The 21,618-nt window shown below is 42.7% G+C and overlaps 1 protein-coding gene across 10 annotated transcripts in view; it reads left to right on the top strand.

The window, feature by feature from the left end:
* Window positions 1-1,191: 1,191 nt before the first annotated feature.
* ALKBH8 (alkB homolog 8, tRNA methyltransferase) overlaps window positions 1,192-21,618 on the top strand; it is a 65,074-nt gene continuing 44,647 nt past the window's right edge. Inside the window, exons 1-8 of one of the 10 annotated variants that reach the window (XM_043579229.1) lie at window positions 1,192-1,253; window positions 5,449-5,621; window positions 7,410-7,545; window positions 10,529-10,766; window positions 13,832-13,963; window positions 14,614-14,709; window positions 16,370-16,474; window positions 17,577-17,647. In XM_043579229.1, coding sequence (XP_043435164.1) covers window positions 7,417-7,545; window positions 10,529-10,766; window positions 13,832-13,963; window positions 14,614-14,709; window positions 16,370-16,474; window positions 17,577-17,647 — 771 coding nt within the window. In that variant the 5' untranslated portion in view covers window positions 1,192-1,253; window positions 5,449-5,621; window positions 7,410-7,416. Of the gene's footprint in view, window positions 1,363-5,448; window positions 5,622-7,409; window positions 7,546-10,528; window positions 10,767-13,831; window positions 13,964-14,613; window positions 14,710-16,369; window positions 16,475-17,576; window positions 17,648-21,618 lie in introns of all 10 variants that reach the window. The other 9 variants (XM_043579233.1, XM_043579227.1, XM_043579230.1 and 6 more) reach the window with 9 other exon arrangements.

Below are 21,618 nucleotides of genomic sequence, written 5' to 3'. Positions count from 1 at the left end.
GTTCTTTCCTGCTTTTTTTTTTTTTTTTTTATTAAATTTTTTTTTTCAACGTTTATTTATTTTTGGGGACAGAGAGAGACAGAGCATGAACAGGGGAGGGGCAGAGAGAGAGGGAGACACAGAATCGGAAACAGGCTCCAGGCTCTGAGCCATCAGCCCAGAGCCTGACGCGGGGCTCGAACTCACGGACCGTGAGATCGTGACCTGGCTGAAGTCAGACGCTTAACCGACTACCCAGGCGCCCCTGTTCTTTCCTGCTTCTAACCTCCTCTCCGTGAAAACCCTTCCTCCGCTCAGCAACACTCTCGTTGGGGCCATGTTTCCCGGGCCGGTCCAACCTCAGCTTTTGCTGCCGCTCCACTGTGCTGGGGTGCGGATGGGGGCAGCACATGACCGCTGCGGAAAGTGATTTCCTCCTGGCTCCTGGCTCCTGGCTCCACTTCCTTCCCTGCGCTCACGCGGTTCCTAATACAATGCGGGCTGAATGGTGATCAGTGCAGTCGTGTCACACGGATAACACTGGAGCCGCAACAATGGCTAACCCTCATCCTCTCCTGTTAACACCTTTTTCTTTTCCGTGCGCCAAGCCTGGGTCCTGGTTAACTGTTTGCTACCGTGCTTTTTTTTTTTTTTTTTTTTACCAGTGCAACAGCCTGTTAAACAGTCTTCTTTAGTTCCTCGTCCCGCCTCCCAGCGGAAGCTCTGGTCCCAGACCCGCAGGACAGGATGGTTTCTGTGATCACAGAGCGTCTTCCCTGACTCGGGGCGGCCCCTCTTCCCTGCCCTGCACCCGCCTCGGCCTTTTTCCACACGTCTTCCTGTCGCTATGTGGTAGTCACCAACCCCGGGCACGTTCGTGCATATTCCCTGTCCTCTCTGTGGCCCACGCGATGTCACCTTCCAGACCCCAGGGTCCTCGCCCGTCCCTCTTAGATTCGGGAGGAAAGGTGCTCAAGGCCCAAGGAGTAGGGGGGACAAGGGGAGCATCATTGAGGGACCGAGGGACACAACCGGCTTGGCAGTGCCCACCTGGGGAGCTATGCAAAGTAAGGAGCACTCCCAACCCTCACTATTCCAGAGAATAAGACCACCACACCTTGACGGTACCACGCAGCCATTTACGGGCGGCGGATCTAGGCCGGGGGAGTGGCCGAGGCCCTCGGGGCGGCGAAGGGGATTGTGGGAGCGCTCCTCGCCGCCCCGCAGGCTCACGGGAAATGTAGTGCAGTTTCCTCCAACATGGCTGCGCCCAGGTGAGGGGATGCGCCTGTAGCCGCCGCCGCTTTCGGGGACAAACCGGTGAGGCTGGCGAAGGAGAGGGCGCCGGCGCGGTGAGAGCCCAACCTGGGCCGTGGCGGAGATGTGAGGCACTTGTCAGAGGCGGGAGGGGTGGCGGCCACCCCGCGTTCTCCTGTCGGCCTCTTCCGGTCTCCTCTGACCGCCTCACCCCGTGGGCCTCGGCACGGAGGGAGGGGAGGGGTGGCCGGAGCGGGCCCCTGGGACGGTCCGTGGGCTGCGGGGTGTCTGTGCGTCGTCTGGTCGTGCCGCTGTGTGAGGTGCACGTGTGTGTGTGCGCGGTGCGGATGCTCACGTGACTTCGGTGTCGCCCTTGGGTTTGCCGTGGGGTTGGGGACTGGCGGTCGAGGCCTGGGGTGTGTTCGTCCCGCGCGATTAGGGCATGTCCGACCTGTGCATTGAAAGAAGGGCATTGCTCGTGGGGTTGGGCGGCTCACACGCAGCTCGCTCTTCCTGTGCTCCAGTTTGAGCAATCCCGGAGGCCTTTTGGCCGTTGGTGCCAGGCTCTGGTTTTAGTTGATTTCGTTTTACGGGCGTTTACCGATTCCCGCTGTCTGCCGGGCACTTTCTCCTTGACCCCAAGTAGACAGCATTTTTTCTGGGCAAGCCCATCACGCAGACGGGTAGTTGTGATACAATCTGAAAACTGCACAGATAGAGATACACTACGCATTAGCGAGACATTGAAGAGGGCCGCCAGACTCAGAATTCTGAGTGGCTTGGGAGGGAAGAAGGCAAGGTTAGGTAAATTTAGTGAGTATAGGCTTACTCAGTAAACGTTTATTGGGTGGTTACTTGTTGCCAGATCCTGTTTTTTGTTGTTGTTGGTTTTCTTACTTTTTTTTTTTTAAGTTTATTTTGAGACACAGAGAGAGGGACGAGTGGAGGAGGGACAGAGAGAGAGAGAAAGAGGGAGGGAGAGAAAGAATCCCAAGCAGGTTCCTCGCTGTCAGCACAGAGCCCCATGTGGAGGCGGGTCTCATGAACAGCGAGATCATGACCTGAGCCAAAATCAAGAGTGGGACGCTGAACTGACTGAGCCAGCCAGGTGTCCCTAGATCCTAGGGACGAAATACAGACAAAATCTCCACTTTTCTTACTTTATTTTATTTTCTGTTAAGTTAGAGGAAGAAGAGAGGAAAATAATGAGTAGTTGTTCTTCAGAGTAAGAAAATACAGAGTAGGTGTTCTTCAAAGAATTGAAACAGTGAAAATGGCAAGTGACAAGTGAAATGACAACCATTTACAATTTCAGGGGCACCTGGGTGGCTCAGTCATTTAAGCATCTGACTCTTGGTTTCGTCTCAGGTCATGATCTTGTGAGTTGGAGCCCCTCATCAGGCTGGCTGCTTGAGATCTCTGTCTCTCTCTGCCCCTCCACCACTCACAGTTTCTCTCTCAAAAATAAACATTATAAAAATTTAATTTTCAGGGCACCTGGGTGGCTCAGTGAAGCCTCCTACTCTTGATTTTGGCTCAGGTCAGGATCTCACAGTGGTGAGACTGAGCCCTGAGTTGGACTCTGTGCTGGGCATGCAACGTACTTAAGGTTCTCTTTTTTTCCCTCTATTCCTCCTGTCTCCCCTCACCCTTACCCATTCACTCTTTCAAAAAAAGGTTTTTAATTTTCTTTTTTATTAAAAAATTTTTTTTAGTGTTTATTTTTGAGAGAGAGACAGAGTGCAAGCAGGGGAGGGGCAGAGAGAGAGAGGGAAACACAGAACCTGAAGCAGGCTCCAGGCTCTGAGCTGTCAGCTCAGACACAGGGCTTGAACTGACAAATTGTGAGATCATGACCTGAGCCAAAGTCCCACACTTAACCGACTGAGCCACCTGGGGGTCCCTTTAATTTTCTTTTTTAATAGGAATGCAATTTGAATAGCTGCTAAATTCAAAAGTTATGAAAGAAGAAAGCTCCCTCTCATTCCTGTACCCATCTACCCACTTCCCCTTCCTGGAGGCAACCCTTATCACTAATCTTGTATGTTCTGGTGATTTGTGTGTGCAGCCTATATACCTGTGCTGTAGTTTATAAACAGGGCTCATTTGATAGGAATTTGCCTACAAGCACAGGAGCATTTTTCTTTCTTTCTTTCTCTCTCCCTCCCTGTCTCTCTCTCTCTCTTTCTTTCTTTCTTTCTTTCATGTTTTTATTTTTGAAAGAGAGCCAGAGCGCGAGCCAGAGATGGACAGAGAGAGACACACACACACACACACAGACACAGAATCTGAAGCAGGCTCCAGGCTCTGAACTGTAAGCACAGAGCCCGACATAGGGCTTGAACTCACAAAGCATGAGATCATGACCTGATTCAAAGTCCGATGCTTAACTGACTGAGCCACCCACATGCCACCAGGAGCATTTTTCTATACTTCTTTGGTTAATTATAGGCACCCCGTTGTTCAAGAAGGATGACACATACTGCTGTTACCACTTAGGGGGATCTCCAATAGGATATGTCGGGGTTCAGCTTACTAGCAGAGTCTGTGTGATCTCCAAACTCTTGTGTCCTACAGAGAATGTGCTTTAGACTTTGATTAGACTGGACTCACCATGGCTAGTAGGCTGTCTGGTAAATCGTGATCTCACTCCCGTCACACTCCCACAACATGGCAAGCAGCATCCAAACCTTTGTGCAGTGGTAGAAATTTCTTGGTGAGGGAAGTGGGTTTTTTAGAAAGAGGGCACCTCCAGACCTCAGGAGCTGCAAGCAGCCTGCTCCTGGTTGAGGTGACTCAGACCTGCTGGGCCAGCGCGTTGCCACGTCCCTGTAACGGGAAGAAACGAGCCTCCGTGGCTACCTGGATTTGTCTTTCTTCACGTGTAATAAGGTTGTTTGAGGGAGGAAGGGAAAGAGGATGACAGAGTGTGGTCATGAGGCTCCATCTGCTGGCACTGGGCTCTTAGTGTCATACTTTTATGAACATGTATCCAGCATCTTTTCTTTCTCATTTCTTCCACTTTGCAGTCTTTGCTCATGTGGCATGTTAAGAAAAAAAAAAAAATCTTAATGCGTTCATCCCTTGTTTTCCATTTCACACTGCAAAAATGCCGTTCCAAAGATCATGATCTTGGGATAGAATGGCAATGAGATAGTTCTTTGAGGGCCCTCAGCTTTCCTTTGTCTTCTTAAACCATTCTGATCTGGCTCTTCTGGAAGTCACCAAATAATTACTAATAGGCGTATTTAATCCTTTAAAGAAATTTGTGACATAGTGTCAGAGATTAACAGAGCCAGACACTAGTTAAAGTGGTGAAAACAGGTTTTAATTAGTAACTACTGACAGTAGGAGAAAGAGCTCAGCTCCGTTCCAGTTTGTGAGAAATGATTCGGATGTTTTAAAGGGAGACTAGGAAGGGAGAGCAGAGCAGGGACTCCGTAGGGCCAGAGAAGAATTACAAAGGATTGGTCCGTGCAAATGCAGTACCAGCCAGCCGTGTTTGCTGCTACCAGTTATCGAAGTTAGGATTCTGTCCTACCATGGAGACCGGGACAGAGGCCCCGTCCTTCCCGATGACTACATTCCAAAGGAATGGCTCTTAGGTCCTTGAGAGCAACACTTCCGAGCAGCAAGAGATACATAGTCACAACTGTAATTCCCTTTCAATAAATACTTTAAGAAGGGGAGGTAGGGGTCTGTTGACAGGTGTTGCTGGGACAAATGGCACACTTTCCTGGCAGCATTTTTAGTTTTCTCAGGCAGGCTTTTAATGTGGGTGCTGGGGACATCCTGGCTTTATGCTGCTGGAAGCCATAGAAGAGTTTGGTCAGATTTTTTAGTGCAGGGTTTAGGTGGAGTTACGTGCCAGGAACAGGCACTGTTATCCTCATTTTACCGGTGGGGAGCCTAAGCACAGAAATGAGTAACTCACCCAGGATCATACTGGTAATAAGTGGTAGAGCGGAGATTTGACTGGACAACCGGGACCCCTGAACACTGTGTTACACGGTCCCTTAGCAGTGACAGAGGCTCCGGGGAGGCCATGTAATCCTGGTCCTCAAAGAGCGCGTAGTCCAGTGGAAGGGACCAGATGCTGGAAACAGATCATTGTAATTCGTGCAGTTTTAAAAATACCCATTCAGCTGTCCTCTGCCTGTCTGTTGAGGACACCAAAAGCTTTGTCTCTCACCTGGTTTCTTCTCCTTTTAGCCACTTCACACTGTCGCCCGCCAGCCAGGCACCGCAACTCCGTACCTCGCCACGACCTCACACACGTTCTGTCCTAAATCCTACCCACTACCGTCTCGTCCTGCCCTTCTTCTGACGTCTGGAGTCAGCCCGGTGTCCGAGTGCCATCACTAGCCTGAGACTCTGCCGTGTCAGTGAGTGGCCTGTGTTTCCTCTTTCCCTCACGTCTGGGGAGTCACCAGGCCCTCCTGATCGTACTAGAACTTTCCCCGTGTCCTCTCCTGTCCCTGTTTCCTTTCTTCTTTCTTCCCTCCTTTCCTTTCTTCTTCCTCCACCCCGATCCTCCTGTCGCTTTCCACCTGGTGGGCTGGATTATCGAAGGTCCTCTTGCCTCCCCCTCCCCTATTGCGCTGTGCAGCCCGCCTGTTGACGCGGCCTTCCCTCTCTCACGCGCACTCCGTGTGCCAGGTAAGCTCCTTCCTGGCTGTTGTTTCAGCTGACTCAGCATTTTCTCTCTAGACGTAAAGATGGCTAATTAGAGTTTGGGCTGTTTATGAGCTGTTTTGGAGTATGATTTTATTTAACTTCCTACATTTATGTTGTTTGCTAACTTTGGAGGCTTTCAAGTGGGTGACGAGTGGGATCAGCGGATCAGCCAGCATTCCCTGCTCTAAAATTTTGCCTACCTCTCACTGCCTTTGCCAGACGCATCCAGTTCTGTGTTGAGCTTCTGTTGTCTCGCTCGATACCCTCCTTCCGAATGGCTCTGTGTTCCTCCCGTCCTTCAGCGCTCAGCTCAAGTCGGCTTCTGATTTGAAGTTCCCCCAGATTTTTCCAGTTAACGTCAATCTTATTTTTCCTCTAATTCACGGCACATCTGAAGACTGTACAGCTAACAATTGTAGAAAGATGTGTCATTCTTTCATTGCTTAGCGTCTGTGTGTTTTCCTCAGCTACGTGTAAGCTGCCTGTTATAGTTGTGGGCTGCACGCGCTGAGACCATCCGTGGGCACGTGTGTGTTTGCCCATCATCATCCGTTTATCCCTTCCACACATTTTCCTTGAGCACCTGCTCTCTTGGGGTTTACCTCCTGAGGGGGGAATTAAGCCAACCAAGGAATCATCACAACTTATGTTAAATTCTGTGACTGAAATAAGTAGGCTACTGTAATAAAGCATGACGTAGGGTCCTGATTTGGGTCGTGTGAAGGCCTTTTTGGGAAAGTGCTCGGTAATGACTTGCTGACTGGCATATTTTAGTAGAAGGCAAACACAGTTCTAGGGGTTCTTATGTCTGTATTTAAAAACTATAGAATTATATAACATGTACTGCTTAAAAATAAAATATACCTGAACCTCCATGTAACTTAAGAAAGACCTTGATGCTTTATATGTGCCTTTTATATCACTTTCCTCTCCTCCCTCGCAGGAATAACTTTTCTCCTGCATTTTCTGTTTATTATTTCTTTGCTTTTCCTTGCATTTTGCTATGTATGTATTTCTAAACAATATATGGCTTACTTTTGGGTTTCGAAGGTATGTCAGTAGAATCGTACTATATATTCTGTGAATTTTTTTGTTTCATTTGTTTCTTTTTTTTTTTTTCTTCTCTCCTAACATTATGTTTGTGAAATTTGTCTGTGGCACATTTTACCTAGGCCTTCATAAGTAAGGGGATATATACCTGTGGGTGATAGAGTGCATTTAATAGAGCTAAAGCATTGGAAAGTTTTGTAGAACCTCCAGAGATACTCTTAGGTGTTCTTGCTTCTTTGTTACCTTCTTAAATATTTCTTTGTTGTCCAGGCATCTGTTTGTTTTCATTTTTCTTGGTTGGTGAAAAGTAAAGTAAACATTTTTAAAAATTGTCACATAGAAGTATCTATAAACTATAGAATATACTAATAGCATCATTAGAATTCCCTTTGGGATTCTTAAGGTTGACATTTTGTATCTTTTTTTTTTTTTTTTTTTTTTTTTAGTACTGCCATGGACAGCAACCATCAAAGTAATTACAAACTGAATAAAACTGAGAAGAAGTTCTTAAGGAAACAGATTAAAGCCAGGCATACTTTGCTGAGACATGAAGGCATTGAGACAGTATCGTATGCCACCCAGGTGACCTAAAACTATTATTTGAATGTAAACGTATTGCCATGTTATTGTTACAGTAATATTCATTAGTAATTGCTCAGAGAAGGTGGCTATGATTGTTCAGTCATGTGATACATCTCTACCAAATATGCATACGGTAGTACCTGCTAACCTTGGATTTGGGGACATACTTTGAGTTTCCATTGATTGTGTTGGTTGAATTATGGGTGCATATTAATGATACACTGTATATATACACTGTATAACTGTTTATGGTTTACAGAGTGTCATTACATTCATTATTATATTTAATTCCTTAAGAATTCTTACATGATAGTTGAGAAAACTAAGGTTCTGAGAGGTTGTGATGCATCCTTTGATATAGTGTGGCTGAACAGGAAACTAGAGCTAGGTCTTTTGTTACCTAATTCGGTCTTCTCCCCTCTGTGCCTGACTTCATTTTTGTTATAAAGTATTTTGATCATATGCTATAAAACATTTTTAACTTATTAGACCTTATTTACAAAGGCTTTTCATTTTCCGATGACCATAATTCAATCATATCCATATCCATATATATATGGGACTATGAGACGTCTTGGACTGTGGGTTAAGAAGAACTTACTTTAACTCTTAGCTTCTCCTCTTACTTGGACACGGGCAGTGCCTCTGATCTCAGCTCTCTTCATTTGTGAAGACCTGTTCCCGCATCCTTTTTATTCTGTTGGATTGTTAGATGCTAAAGGGAACATGTATGTGATGGTACTTACTAGTCATTAAAATTCCATGTGAATATCAAGTATCTTTTCTGGTTGTAAACAGTAGGAAGGAAGCTCAGCCATCATGTAACTGAAAGCAGGAGAGAGACATGTCTTTGAGAAGATGAAGCTGGGATTAAAACTTGGGTTTCTTGACTCTCAGACTAGTTCTCCTCCCTTACGTCATGATCACGCTGTGTCCTGTGACGAGTTAAGGTTGACAAACGAGTGCTCTGTTGAGGGGGATTTAAATTAGCAAGGAAAAGGCCCCTGCTTAGATTTCATTAAGCACCATATCAGTGACTTCAGAGAATTAAACTAAAATCCTGTAAAGAGGATAAAATACATAACATTTCAAGTGGTTTGCCTGCACACACTTTACCGTTTGTGCCAAGAGCCACCGAGGCTGTGGGACGCTCAGAAGATGAAGCTGGCTTGCTCTCGTCTCATCGCCTCCCAAGTGCAACTTGCTTTCTTTTCCTTCCGGGGTCGTGAAGAGAAGTGCTAAGGAAAGAAATGGGTTAAGTTTCTTTCCTGCCTTGGAGGCTTGTTCCTAGTAGATCTGTTTTCTTAGGATTTCTAGAAGCTTTAATCCCACATTTATGGCTTCCAAAATGTGTTCTTATTTGGGCTTGCTTATTTTTTCTCCACGGTATTTTTTATTTTTATTTTTTAAATATTTATTTATTTTTGGGAGACAGACAGAGTGCAAGCAGGGGAGGGGCAGAGAGAGAGGGAGACACAGAATCTGAAGCAGGCTCCAGGCTCCGAGCTGTCAGCACAGGGCCCAACGCAGGGCTCGAACTCACGGACTGCGAGATCATGACCTGAGCCAAAGTTGGTTGCTTAACCAACTGAGCCACCCAGGCGCCCCAGAAGAATGTTTTTTAAGGGGTGCTGTGATTATAAGAGGTGCTGGGCCAATAAGCATCAGAATAAAAACAGGAAGCTTCTCCCCCCCCACCCACTCCCAGCCCTCAAACAAATCCCTGAAATAAAGTTTAACGCAGGACTGCAAATAACAGGCAGGAATCATGAAGCTTACTAAGGAAAAAGTTTTAATTGTAAAATGGCTGAATTACTCAGACACAGAGGAAAATTTTGCTGTTTATGTTCAGTAGAAGCTGTGGTTGATTTTTCCTTGAGTCAGTACCTTTACTTCAGTTTTTAGTAAACATTGTAGCATGATTATGTCAAAAGTGTGGATTCTGGAAAATGACAGAAGTAGGTTGGAAACACAGCTCCCCCTAATCACTATCTTAACCTAGTTTTTCATCTCTTCAATTTCTTCCTTTGTGAAGCCGGGTTAACATTAACCACCTTGTAGGCTTGTTGTGAAGCTTATGTTAACGAGGATTAAGTGGGTAAAAGCATCCATGGTGTAAGGTCTGGCAAAAAGTATTATGTAACTTCTTATTCCTTCTCTACCTCCTTTCTGTTTCATTGTGTTAAACTTATAAACAGTAATGTTATTTTAATTTGTATGGCCATTAAAAAAGGAATATTTTGCTGAAAGGGCTATTTAAAAATCATCTATTGGGGCGCCTGGGTGGCGCAGTCGGTTAAGCGTCCGACTTCAGCCAGGTCACGATCTCGCGGTCCGTGAGTTCGAGCCCCGTGTGGGGCTCTGGGCTGATGGCTCAGAGCCTGGAGCCTGTTTCCAATTCTGTGCCTCCCTCTCTCTCTGCCCCTCCCCCGTTCATGCTCTGTCTCTCTCTGTCCCAAAAAAATAAATAAACGTTGAAAAAAAAATTAAAAATCATCTATTATTTACACATAGGTGTACTTTTTTTTTTAATTTTTTTTTCAACGTTTATTTATTTTTTTGGGACAGAGAGAGACAGAGCATGAACGGGGGAGGGGCAGAGAGAGAGGGAGGCACAGAATCGGAAACAGGCTCCAGGCTCTGAGCCATCAGCCCAGAGCCCCACACGGGGCTCGAACTCACGGGCCGCGAGATCGTGACCTGGCTGAAGTCGGACGCTTAACCGACTGCGCCACCCAGGCGCCCCTAGGTGTACTTTTTAATCCTCAGTGTTTAATAAATTGTTTTACATACTGTGTATGAAATTAGAAAACCAAATAACCGCCATAAGGAGACCTTTTTTTCCATCTTAATTACACCTTTGTAGAAATCTAATTTAAAAATAGCCTTATTTTTATTTGAAAATAAATGGGTTGATACTAATTGCTCCTGTTTTTTTGTTTTTGTTTTTGTTTTTGTTTGTGTGTGTGTGTGTGTTTCAAAGAGCCTGGTTGTAGCCAATGGTGGATTGGGTAATGGTGTGAGTAGGAACCAACTGCTCCCAGTGTTAGAGAAGTGTGGACCAGTAGATGCTCTCTTAATGCCTCCTAACAAGCCCTACTCATTTGTGAGCTACAAAACTGCAGAAGAATCCAAGAAAGCCTATGTCACCCTCAACGGAAAAGAAATAGTGGATGATTTAGGACAAAAGATCATTCTGTACTTCAATTTTGTGGAAAAAGGTATTAGCATATGGGCATCTTGTAAAACATAGTTGTTGCTTTTGGGTGAGTTTTCTTTTCATACCTAAGTGAGGAGGTGTGGTTTTTGTGAAACCAAACAGGACATCAGTTAAGTGCCCCCTCTCTCTTTTCAAACCCTCTTTACGCACCTAGTTTGTTCCAGGCATGGGGTAAGTAGCTGAAGGGACGTGAATTAGACATAGCCTCCCTTTAAGGAGCTGGGCCTACCAGCCCAACAGTGTGTGTATTATGTATGTCACGTAGTTTGGAATCCTGCTGTGTTTTTCAAAATTTAATGGTGAGGATTCAGATGACCAGTTTTGCAATCTACCCAGATGCTTTCAGTTTATCACTTTAGAATTAATTGTGATCCAGATGACTGTGTGCCAGACGTCCATTTACGGAGGCTACCCGTTAGCCGCCAGACCCCTAAAGCTTTATAGTGGCAGCGTCCAGTAGAACTCGCTGTGATGATGCAGATGTTCACACGTTCATAGTGGCACTGTCCAACATGATTGTGGGATTGAGGAACTGATTTTTTAATTTAATTTTATTTAAGGTAACTAATTTAAATAAAAGCTTTGTAGGCTGATTTACAGAACTGCTAGGGAGATTATTATGTCTCTTCACCCTTGTCCCATGGAAATGAGATGAACTTTGACTTAGACATCTGATCTCCTATTAAATTCACTTGCCACCTCTTTTTTTTTTTTTTTTTAAGTCTATTTATTTATTTTGAGAGAGGGAGAGAGTGCAAGCAGGGGAGGGCCAGAGACAGACGGAGAGAGAGAGAATCCCAAGCAGGCTTCACACTGCAGCGAGGAGCCCGACATGGGGCTCGATCTCACTAACCGTGAGATCATGACCTGAGCTGAAACCAAGAATTGGACACTTATGTTATTGAGCCACCCACATGCCCCTAACTTGTCACCTCTTCAGACAATGTCATGTTTTGTTCAGGTATCCTGGGGACTGGTAGGTGAGCATAATCTGACCAAATTTATGTGTTGGTAAAGTAAGACTCAAAGGAAACTTTTTAAAACTTTTTAAAGATCTATTTTAGGTGTTATAATTTTCAGTATCTGTATGTGTTTAAAATCTGGCTTAAGCTTTGCAGATTGAAAAAAAAACATATTATATCTAGTATGTGTTTATGATTGGCTTTTGAAAACTGAATGGTTTGGGAGTAAGTTTTAATTAGAAAATACTGTCTTTGGGTTTTCTCCTAGTCAGTATGTTGAACACCCTGTAAGAAATTGCCCAAAGTGAGTTCTAGAGTGTTCTTTATTTGAAATCCCGTATTAGATACAGATGTACTTTCAAGACTGTTGTTATCATGTTTATAACCTTGGAAAAAAATCTTTTTAAAACTTTTTTTTTAAGTTTATTTATTTTGAGAGAGAGTATGAGCAGGAGAGGGGCGAAGGGGGAGAGAAGAGAGAGAATGCCAAGCAGGCTACATGCTGTCAGTGGAGAGCCTGATGTGGGGCTTGAACTCGGGAACTGTGAGATCATGACCTGAACCCAAATGAAGAGTTGGGCACTTAACCGAATGAGCCACCCAGGTGCCCCCACCTTGGAGATAATTCTTGGTAGAAATGAATAGACAATAGAGTTGTGTCACAGATGTTCTGATAATCACCACCAGAGAGCCACTGAGTAACAAATACAAGGGGTATTTTTAATCTTTTTTTAAATGTATTTTTAGAAAACTAAGTATGGGGGCGCCTGGGTGGCTCAGTCGGTTAAGCGGCCGACTTCGGCTCAGGTCATGATCTCGCGGTTCGTGAGTTCGAGCCCCGCGTCAGGCTCTGTGCTGACCGCTCAGAGCCTGGAGCCTGTTTCGGATTCTGTGTCTCCCTCTCTCTCTGCCCCTCCCCCGTTCATGCTTTCTCTCTCTCTGTCTCAAAAATAAATAAATGTTAAAAAAAAAATCAAACCTTTAAAAAAAAAAAAAGAAAACTAAGTATGAATGTCTTATACTATAAATTGCCCATCTTTAAGGAATTTTCCCCAAGTGTTTCTTACATAATTTAAACAAATAATATAATGCCTGACATACAGTAAACACTTTGGTAAATATTTATCAGGTTATTCACTATTTGTATTTCTGAAATAGTAATAAAATCTAGTAGACATTTATATTATTGTTGTGAATTTTTATATTATATGATTCAAAGATGAAAACTCTTCAGCAGAAAAGCTTTAGAAATCATGTCTAACATGAACAATGAGATCCCTAATGATAAATGTGAATTGCACTGTTCCCTTTAATCATAAATTCTATCTTTTTTTTTCTTTCACGGTTGCATCTATCTTAAACTTTAAGGACACAAGGACTTAAATTATTTTAATATATACCAAATAATTCCTTAATGCATCAATTCTACAATGATATTTTTATTTCTTTAGAATAAGTTTTTTGTTGTTTTACCTTTTTCTGTTACTTGACCATAGTTAGTATCAAGAACCTAAGGGCCAAAATGAGCATTTAAATTTGTGTTTTCAATATTTACAGACAATCTAGCTTTTAAATCGAGGAGCATATTGTAGATATTATGAAAAACCTTGTTTCCTAGTGAGATTTAAAAAGCTCAATCGTGGGGTGCCTGGGTGGCTCAGTTGGTTAAGCATCTGACTTTGCTCATGAATTTGCGGTTTGTGAGTTAGAGCTCCACGTGGGGCTCTGTGCTGACAGCTCAGAGCCTGGAACCTGCTTCGGTTTCTGTGTCTCCCTCTCTGTCTGTCCCTCCCCTGCTCATGCTCTGTCTCTCAAAAATAAATACATGTTAAAAAAAATTAAAAAAAAAACCTCAATTGTGTTCAAATAATATTGAAGTAAATATTGTTTTATTTGCTGTTGGTAACTGTAGTGGATAAAATGTACCATGATTTTTATCTTGGTCTTTATTTTTATATTTTCCTATGTCATGTGCCTCTAGTGTTCTTATTTATGAATATAAGGATTGGGAATTTTAGGATCTCATAAATGGCTATGGACAGAATTATTTGTATTTAGAAACTGTAAGTTTTGTATGTGACTGTTTTAATTTGGTTTCCCACAGCACAATGGAAAGAGTTGGGGCTTCAGGCCTTACCTCCAGGCCTCATGGTAGTAGAAGAAATTATTTCTTCTGAGGATGAGAAAATGCTTTTGGAAAGTATTAACTGGACAGAAGATACAGGCAATCAAAATGGTAAGTAAAACTTTTAAAATGTGTTCAGTGTCTCTGCAAAATACCACGTTACTGCTCCTTCTTTCCTCCTCCTCCTTTGCTTTATTAAAACTTCTAATATTTCCTCAAAATTATTGGGAGTAGCCTAGATCTAATATTCGGCAAGTCATACCAATAATTCTTAGGAGCATTAATCATAAATGACATTTATATAACTATCAATTTTAAGCTCCAAACTAATTAATATTTATTAGCTAACTTTTGTAGAGCTAATACAGATAAGCCCTTTCACCTGTATTATCTTAGTTGATCCTCTCCCCTCTAAGGCACATTTCCTGTGAGGAATCACCAGTTCACAATGCAGTAAAAGCCTCCTGGAGAGTCTTGCAAATTAGTTACCCTCTTTCCGGATCTTTAATGGTCTTGTGATTGGCAGTGTTTGTGTTTAACTCTTTAAAGTTGACTGGAGTGAAAAAAGGGATTGTCACAATTTTAGACTGAAAATGTAGCAGAGATGAGGTAGAGTGGTTAATTTTATTAACGACAATAATTTAGCAGTTAGCAAAAATTACTATTACTAAGGGAATCTTTACTCACAATTTTGACTTTGAATATACAAAGAAATGCAATTCTTTTTCTCTCAAGTAGTTTATTTTCTTCTCTTCGTATAGTTCAAAAATCTTTAAAGCACAGAAGAGTAAAGCACTTTGGTTATGAATTCCACTATGAAAACAACAATGTGGATAGAGGCAAGCCATTACCTGGGGGTAAGTAATTGTGAATCGGTGACAAATGCTGAGTCAGAAAAGAAAGATTTAATCTATTGGAAGGATGTCATAGTATGTTTCATTTGTCATTTCTAGGTAAACTGGTGAGATAACTGGTTAAATTTAAAACATTTAAATTGCATACGTAGTGCAGTTTTGTTATCAAAACGGGATACATATAGCCGAGGCTGAAGTCCCTCTTGAACACCATCCTTAGTCGCATACTTCTCAGAAGTAGTACTGTTAACCGGCTAGTACATTTTATTCCAGTCCTGTAACAAATGAGTTTACATCCCACCAGGGACACCTGTAAAGGTAGATAGTTGTTAGTATGTCATACTCACTATGTTGTGGTTATATGTAGTATGTTCACATATTATGTGTATCCTTCTGCTTGTTCTTTTCCCTTCGTTAAATGTCTGGGAGATCTAATACAGCTTTTTAATTTTATTCAGTGTTTAGCGGTAGCTTATTCAGTTAGTTCCCTGTTGGTAGACATTTAGGTTGTTTCTAGTTGTTAGCTGTTATAAATAGTGCTGCTGTGAGTGTCTTTGTGCCCGCCTGTTATGCAGTTAGCCAGGAGAAGTAGAATAGTTAGATCAAGGTTGTGTTCATTTAAAAATGTTAGTAGACACTGAAAAATTGCCCCCTAAAGCAGCTGTGTCGACATATTCTTACCAAGCGTGTACCTCCTCTCCCACCCGCCACGCCAACATTTGATGCTGTAAAACTTTTAACTTTCTGTTATTTTTGACTCCAGTGAAAGTAAGTTGGTTCTACTTTGAAAGCTGTGGTTTTTTTTTTTTTTTAATATTTTATTTTTTAAAGTAATCTCTGTACCTAACATGGGGCTTGAACTCACAACCCGGAGATTAAGAGTCTCATGGTCTTATCAGCTGAAGCAGCCAGGTGCCCTGAAAACTGTGTTTTTCTAAAGGGAAATGACTTGGAATAACTAAGTTAGATTTAAATTTAATTTAAAATAATTAAAATAATTTAAAAAGAGCGGTCAGGCTAATGTCTAGTATATAATAGTGACTTTTATAATCTTATTGCTGTTTTACAAAATACCAAAATTGTCAGTGTTATGCCCAGAATTCGTGATCCCCAAAGACCACTAGGGAGCCGAGTCCGATGCAAAAGCAAAGAGCCTTTATTCGAGCTAGCTCGAGCTCAATCCCCTACCTGCACCGGCGCAGCGGTGAGATACCAGGGAAAGAGAGCGAGTTTCAAAAGGACAAAGGTTTTATTGGGGCCTGGGGGCAGTTGGTGAGGTAATGGCTGTGGCCTCAGCCGATTGGCTGGGGAGGGGTCCTGGGGAAGGGTCCGGCAGGTGAGGGAGGGTTTACTCAAGGGGAGGAGGTGTGGTCAAGGTGAAGGACACAGAACAAGATGGAGTCGGCTGGCGTAGGCCCGCCCTTTCAGTCAGCACAAGTGTTCTTTTGGATACTTTATTGATTAAAATCAACAAAATAACTTCAGAAGCTTCTCAAGAAGGTTTTGTTTTTATTTTGTTCTGCGTTATGGGTCTTATTGCTGCATTTGGATCTGACTGCGAAATTAAAAGCTGCGTGATTTTTCTCACAGTGACTTTATTCTTGAGTAAAACATGCAAAGTAAATATTTTAATATGTTTCACCTTTATGATTACCGACATCAGGTCTTCCTGACATTTGTGATAGCATTTTGGAGAAATGGTTGAAAGAAGGTCACATTAAACACAAACCCGATCAGTTGACTGTAAACCAGTATGAACCTGGACATGGTGAGTGCTTCTTCTTTTAATACTCCAACCACATATTTCATAATGAAGTAGAGTATGCAACTCCCTAAAATCAAAGATACTATTTTTTATCTCAAACTATCTCTTCACAGTAATTTGCTTGTGTTTGTTACATGTAAGGCAAACGTTAATCCCTTGAGGAACTTGCTTCTCAAAATGTAGGTAAGCAGGCTGACATAGTTGCTGTGTGATTTTTTTTTTTTTTTTTTTTTTTGTGATTTCTTTTTTTGTTCACTTCTCTACGTTTCATTGAGAGAGGGGGGAGATTGTTTTAAGGAATAGGAGACAAGTGTCATAGAGGATCCAAATAATTTACAGATACCTGGTCTCTCCTTTCCCCTCAGAAGGTGAAGACAATTCTAGGATGGTACGTCAGTGAAAAAATCTTTAGGGTCCTGATTTTTTTGCATTTATTAGCATCTCCATTTGATGTTTGTAGTAACGAAATGGTCTTAAGGATCTGACTAATGTCAGACATTGTGGGGTTTTGGTTTTTTTCCTGCTTTTATCACAATGTATTATAATTGCCTGTTTACCTATCAGTGTTCTTGGTCTGTATGTTCCTTGAGGACGGGTACATCTTACTTGTTTTATGTACTCATACCATGTGGCAAAGTTCCTTTTTCTAGGAAATACTCAGTTAACATAGATGGGAAATGGGTAGAGGAAGCCGCATGTTAATTATTGACAGGCTTGGTCCTCACACCCGGCTGTCGCTTTTGCCCTGCGTGTACTTGGGGATCCAGTGTTCAAGGAGAACGTGACTTTGGTATTTATCTTTCACACCTTTCTCTCGGGCTGGGACCGGGTCATCGTCCTAGGTCAGCAGTGACTCTCACATTTTGGTTTCAAAATTGAGTGCCAGTGGCACTTCATCATGAAGTTAAGATATTTTTAGTTGAGATTTAGTTTGATTTTGTTTAGTCACATTCACCCTAAATGTTTCCTTTTAACTAAAATTATCCTCCACTCCCGATTATCACACAGTGTTCTCAACCATAGTAATGAGAGGCTGTATTTAGAGTCATCTTAAATCTGCTAAAAGGAAAAATGAAGTGACATGTTATTTTATTTTCTGTCCCAGGAATTCCTGCTCATATTGACACACATTCTGCTTTTGAGGATGAGATTGTTTCTCTCAGTCTGGGGTCAGAGGTAAACGTTCACACATTTTTATTAGCTATCTACAACTCTATTACCTTATCGGATGCCAGGAAAACCCCTGTAATTTGATTTTTCACACATTTCACCTGAAGCCCTTGACTACAATCCAGACTGGCCTTACCCATGCAGCACTGCCATCTAGTGGCGGAAGGCGGTAGCTGCCGGCCACGCAGAAAGGAAACAAAACAGAAATGTGCGTGTCCAGAATTTTGATGCTTTTTCACATATATTAAGTGATTTGGTCTCTTCACGACACCTGAGCAGTACACGGTAATATCCTCATTTTTACAGATAAAGAATAAGTGGCTCATGTGTATTCATTGACTTGTTCGTATCGCTGCACTTTACTTGAACTACTAAAGAAGATGTGAAAAGTGTGATTTCCAGTGATGGTTGCAAACTGCAGATAGAGTTTTAGTTAAAAATCAGAACTTTAAGGGGCGCCTGGGTGGCGCAGTCGGTTAAGCGTCCGACTTCAGCCAGGTCACGATCTCGCGGTCCGGGAGTTCGAGCCCCGCGTCGGGCTCTGAGCTGATGGCTCAGAGCCCGGAGCCAGTTTCCGATTCTGTGTCTCCCTCTCTCTCTGCCCCTCCCCCGTTCATGCACTGTCTCTCTCTGTCCCAAAAATAAATAAACGTTGAAAAAAAAAATTAAAAAAAAAAAAAAAAAATCAGAACTTTAAGTCCAGAAGAACCCTTAACATATGAGGTCATCTGATCTAACTAGAGGTTGCCTCAAAATCTAATCTTGTTGCTGAGGGCCGATACTATTGACTAGGGGGTTTGTTTGTTTGTTTGTTTGTTTAAAGGATATTTATTTTAAGAGAGAGAGAGAGTGAGTGAGCGAGAATCCCAAGCAGGCTCCAGGCTGTCAGCACAGAGCCTGATGCGGGGCTGGAACTCATGAACTGTGAGATCATGACCTGGGCCAAAACCAAGAGTCAGACACTTAACTGACTGAGCCACCCAGGTGCCCCAAGTGCTTTGGCTTGTTAACCCATGCTGAGCTCGTGTGATCATGTTGATTCTGGGACAAGCAAGCTGGTGTCATTTGATGAGACGGAACCATTGTATCAGCTACATGTGTGGATTTTTTATTAAATGCTTTAAAAAGTAATGAGGATGGGTAGGAAAAAAAAAGGTCTTCTTTGTCTAGCTTATTTTTATCTTCTTAATACTGGCTTATGGCTCTAGGGGGTCAGTAAAGAACATCTTTGTCCTTTCCTCTCAACTGTGTACTGACCTGAGAAAGGAGACATAACTGGAGATCAGACTGCCCTAGATCTGTAGCCGTGTTCGTGTTAATACTTCCCCTTTGAGTTAAGAGACACGTCGTCCTTGTCCCTGGCACAGCCAGATGGCTGGACACTGTCCTCATAGAGGCAGAGACTTCCCCTAAAACAGGACTTGGAGGAGCATATATTAGGTTCTGCAAGCCAGGTAGATCTGAAAGAGAGAGGGAAGAGCTCAGCCAGATGCATGGCCCCAGGCAAGCCACTCAGTGGAAGCCAGGCCTTCTCTCCCGGGAAGTTAGGGGTGGGAGTGGGGTGGGGAGGAAAGCCTGCTATGTTCTGTACTTTCACTCCAGGGGACATTCCCTCCCCTCCTGGGGAAATAGGAGGACTGGGAACTAAGTGTCCCCCCACAGCCGAAAGTTGTAGAGAAGGGACAACGTGCCCCTTACCTGCACCGATAATCTGCTGTAATTGTTGTCTCCACTTGGTGTCTCTGAAGGCACATAACTGTTAGCTGCCAGTTTGCATGGTGGGGATCTTGGTTACAGCTGGCCTGGTAAGAGCAGGAAAACATCCATGTTATACATTATGACAAGAACAGCAGATTTTCTTGTAAATGAGTTTTTGAGGGGTAGAGAATCTTTCTAACTTGGGGAAAAATATTCACTCGACAGGTAAGTTTGTCATGCTATTTAAAAAGTTGACTGTATTTGGAGCCCTTTGTCTCATATGAAAAATGACATTAACATCAGCTCTTGCCTGGCTGAAGGATTGGGGGCTAGCGTATGCGGAGTGCGTTCTAACTCTGAGCAGTGGGTACATGTAGAGACGTCTTACTAAGGGGGAGCTACTTCTGGGGCTCCTTCCTGGAAGGTGTATCAAAAGGAAGGTTACATTCCCATGGCCTCAAAATAAGATTTCCAGTGGTCACCAGAAAAGTGACCTCAGCTTTTCCTCTTGAATGTACCCACTGTCACACCTGGGCCGTGTGCTGTTTGCTTTTTCCTACTGTGCAATTGCTGGTTCTTTACCCCCGACCTGGAACTGGCTCCCAGACTTCTGTCCTTTTTTTTCTCTATGTTCTCAGCCTTGGCATCCTTAATTGTTGTAAGAAATTTATTACAGTGTCTATAATTTGTCAGCATAACCTTTTTTTTTTTTAGTGTTTGTTTTGTTTGTTTCTCCTTGCCCAAAATCTTTGAGATTATATTTAGCTCTTGACTTGCTTGCTTTTCCTAGAAAATTTCTGAGAACTCCTAATTTTTTTGAGTATAATTGACTTACAATATTATATTGAGTTCAGGTGTGATGTAATGATTTGATATTTACATATATTACAAACTGATCAGCCATAGCAAGTCTGGTTACCTTCTGTCACCCTGCCAAGTCCGTATGTATCACATCAAGATTCATGGAAAGACTGTCCAGACGGTTACCACAGTGGGCACAGATCGCTGCTGGAATTAAACACAGAGATATTTAGAGAAGTACTAATTTTATAAGAAGTTGGTTTATCCGTAAATATTTTTCACATTGGTTTCTTTTTTTCAAGATTTTTATCTTATTTTAAAAATTTTTAACATTTTTTTCAAAGTTTATTTATTTATTTTGAGAGAGGGGGAGAGAGAGGGAGAGAGAGCACATGTGAGCAGGGGAGGGGCAGAGAGAGAGACAGAGAGAGACAGAATCTAAAGCAGGCTCCAGGCTCTGAGCTGTCAGCACAGCCCGATGAAGGGCTCAAACCCACGGACTGTGAGAGCATGACCTGAGCCAAAGTCGGACGCTCAACCGACTGAGCCACCCAGGCGCCCTGGACAGTTATTTTCGTTATAGTACAGTCAACATGGCATTGGGCCACATCTTCATTTTTCTTTCTATCCAGTGTGTCCCTAACATTCAGAACTTCTGTGGATGAGTAGGTCTGCTGGTTTGTGGGCCAGAAATAAATGCTTTCCCTTACTTGGTCATGTTCATTTTTATAATCAAATTCTGTTTTCACTTAAGTATTTTCTCAAACTTGTGTTCGGAAGATTCCTGTATTTGTGTAATTTTCTCATCTTACAAGGTCTCTTGGGAGCCAAAATTCCCTTTTGTGTCAGTTGGGCAAATGAGGGTCTGCTGACAGTTTTTAAAGTGTACTCTTTATCTCCTTTATATGCAGTAATATTCATGCCCTTACAGTAAGGATAATGGCAAAGAGATATGTCTATTTTGGCCAGTAATCTGCTAACAGAGTCTGTTTCGTGGTGCGACATCATAAAATAGAATATTTTGTTGTATTCGAGGTCTTCTAAGTACCAATTCTTGGATCTTTTCAGGTAGAATTCGTACATTTGCTTTGTAGCAAGATAGCAGCATTATTGTCACTCCAGGTATGTAGAACTAGAATAAAATTTATCAGTTGAGTGCAGAAAACTACAATAGAGTCAATTTTAGGAGATGTAGTTGGATCCACTGGTTGGCTGCTTATTGAGAAGTCACTGATTTGGGGATAATATTAGTAAAGATACATATGTATTGTAAACGTTTTGTTTTACCTCACATATAAATTTACTCACCAGTATTTTGACGTAGGTCCTTTCTGTGAGAGTCCACGGTCTGCCTTGTCTTTACCGTTTTCATTCCTTTAAAGTGAAGCAAAAGCTTAAAGACATCTATGGAACCTTCCATAGGTTTTAGTTTTTTTAAAGTTTTAGGTTTTGATGTTTTTATTTCTAAGGTTTTATTA

This window comes from Prionailurus bengalensis, chromosome D1 (genome assembly GCF_016509475.1).
Source record: "Prionailurus bengalensis isolate Pbe53 chromosome D1, Fcat_Pben_1.1_paternal_pri, whole genome shotgun sequence".
NCBI classification, from domain to species: domain Eukaryota; kingdom Metazoa; phylum Chordata; class Mammalia; order Carnivora; family Felidae; genus Prionailurus; species Prionailurus bengalensis.
This window is presented reverse-complemented; position numbering and strand designations above follow the sequence as displayed.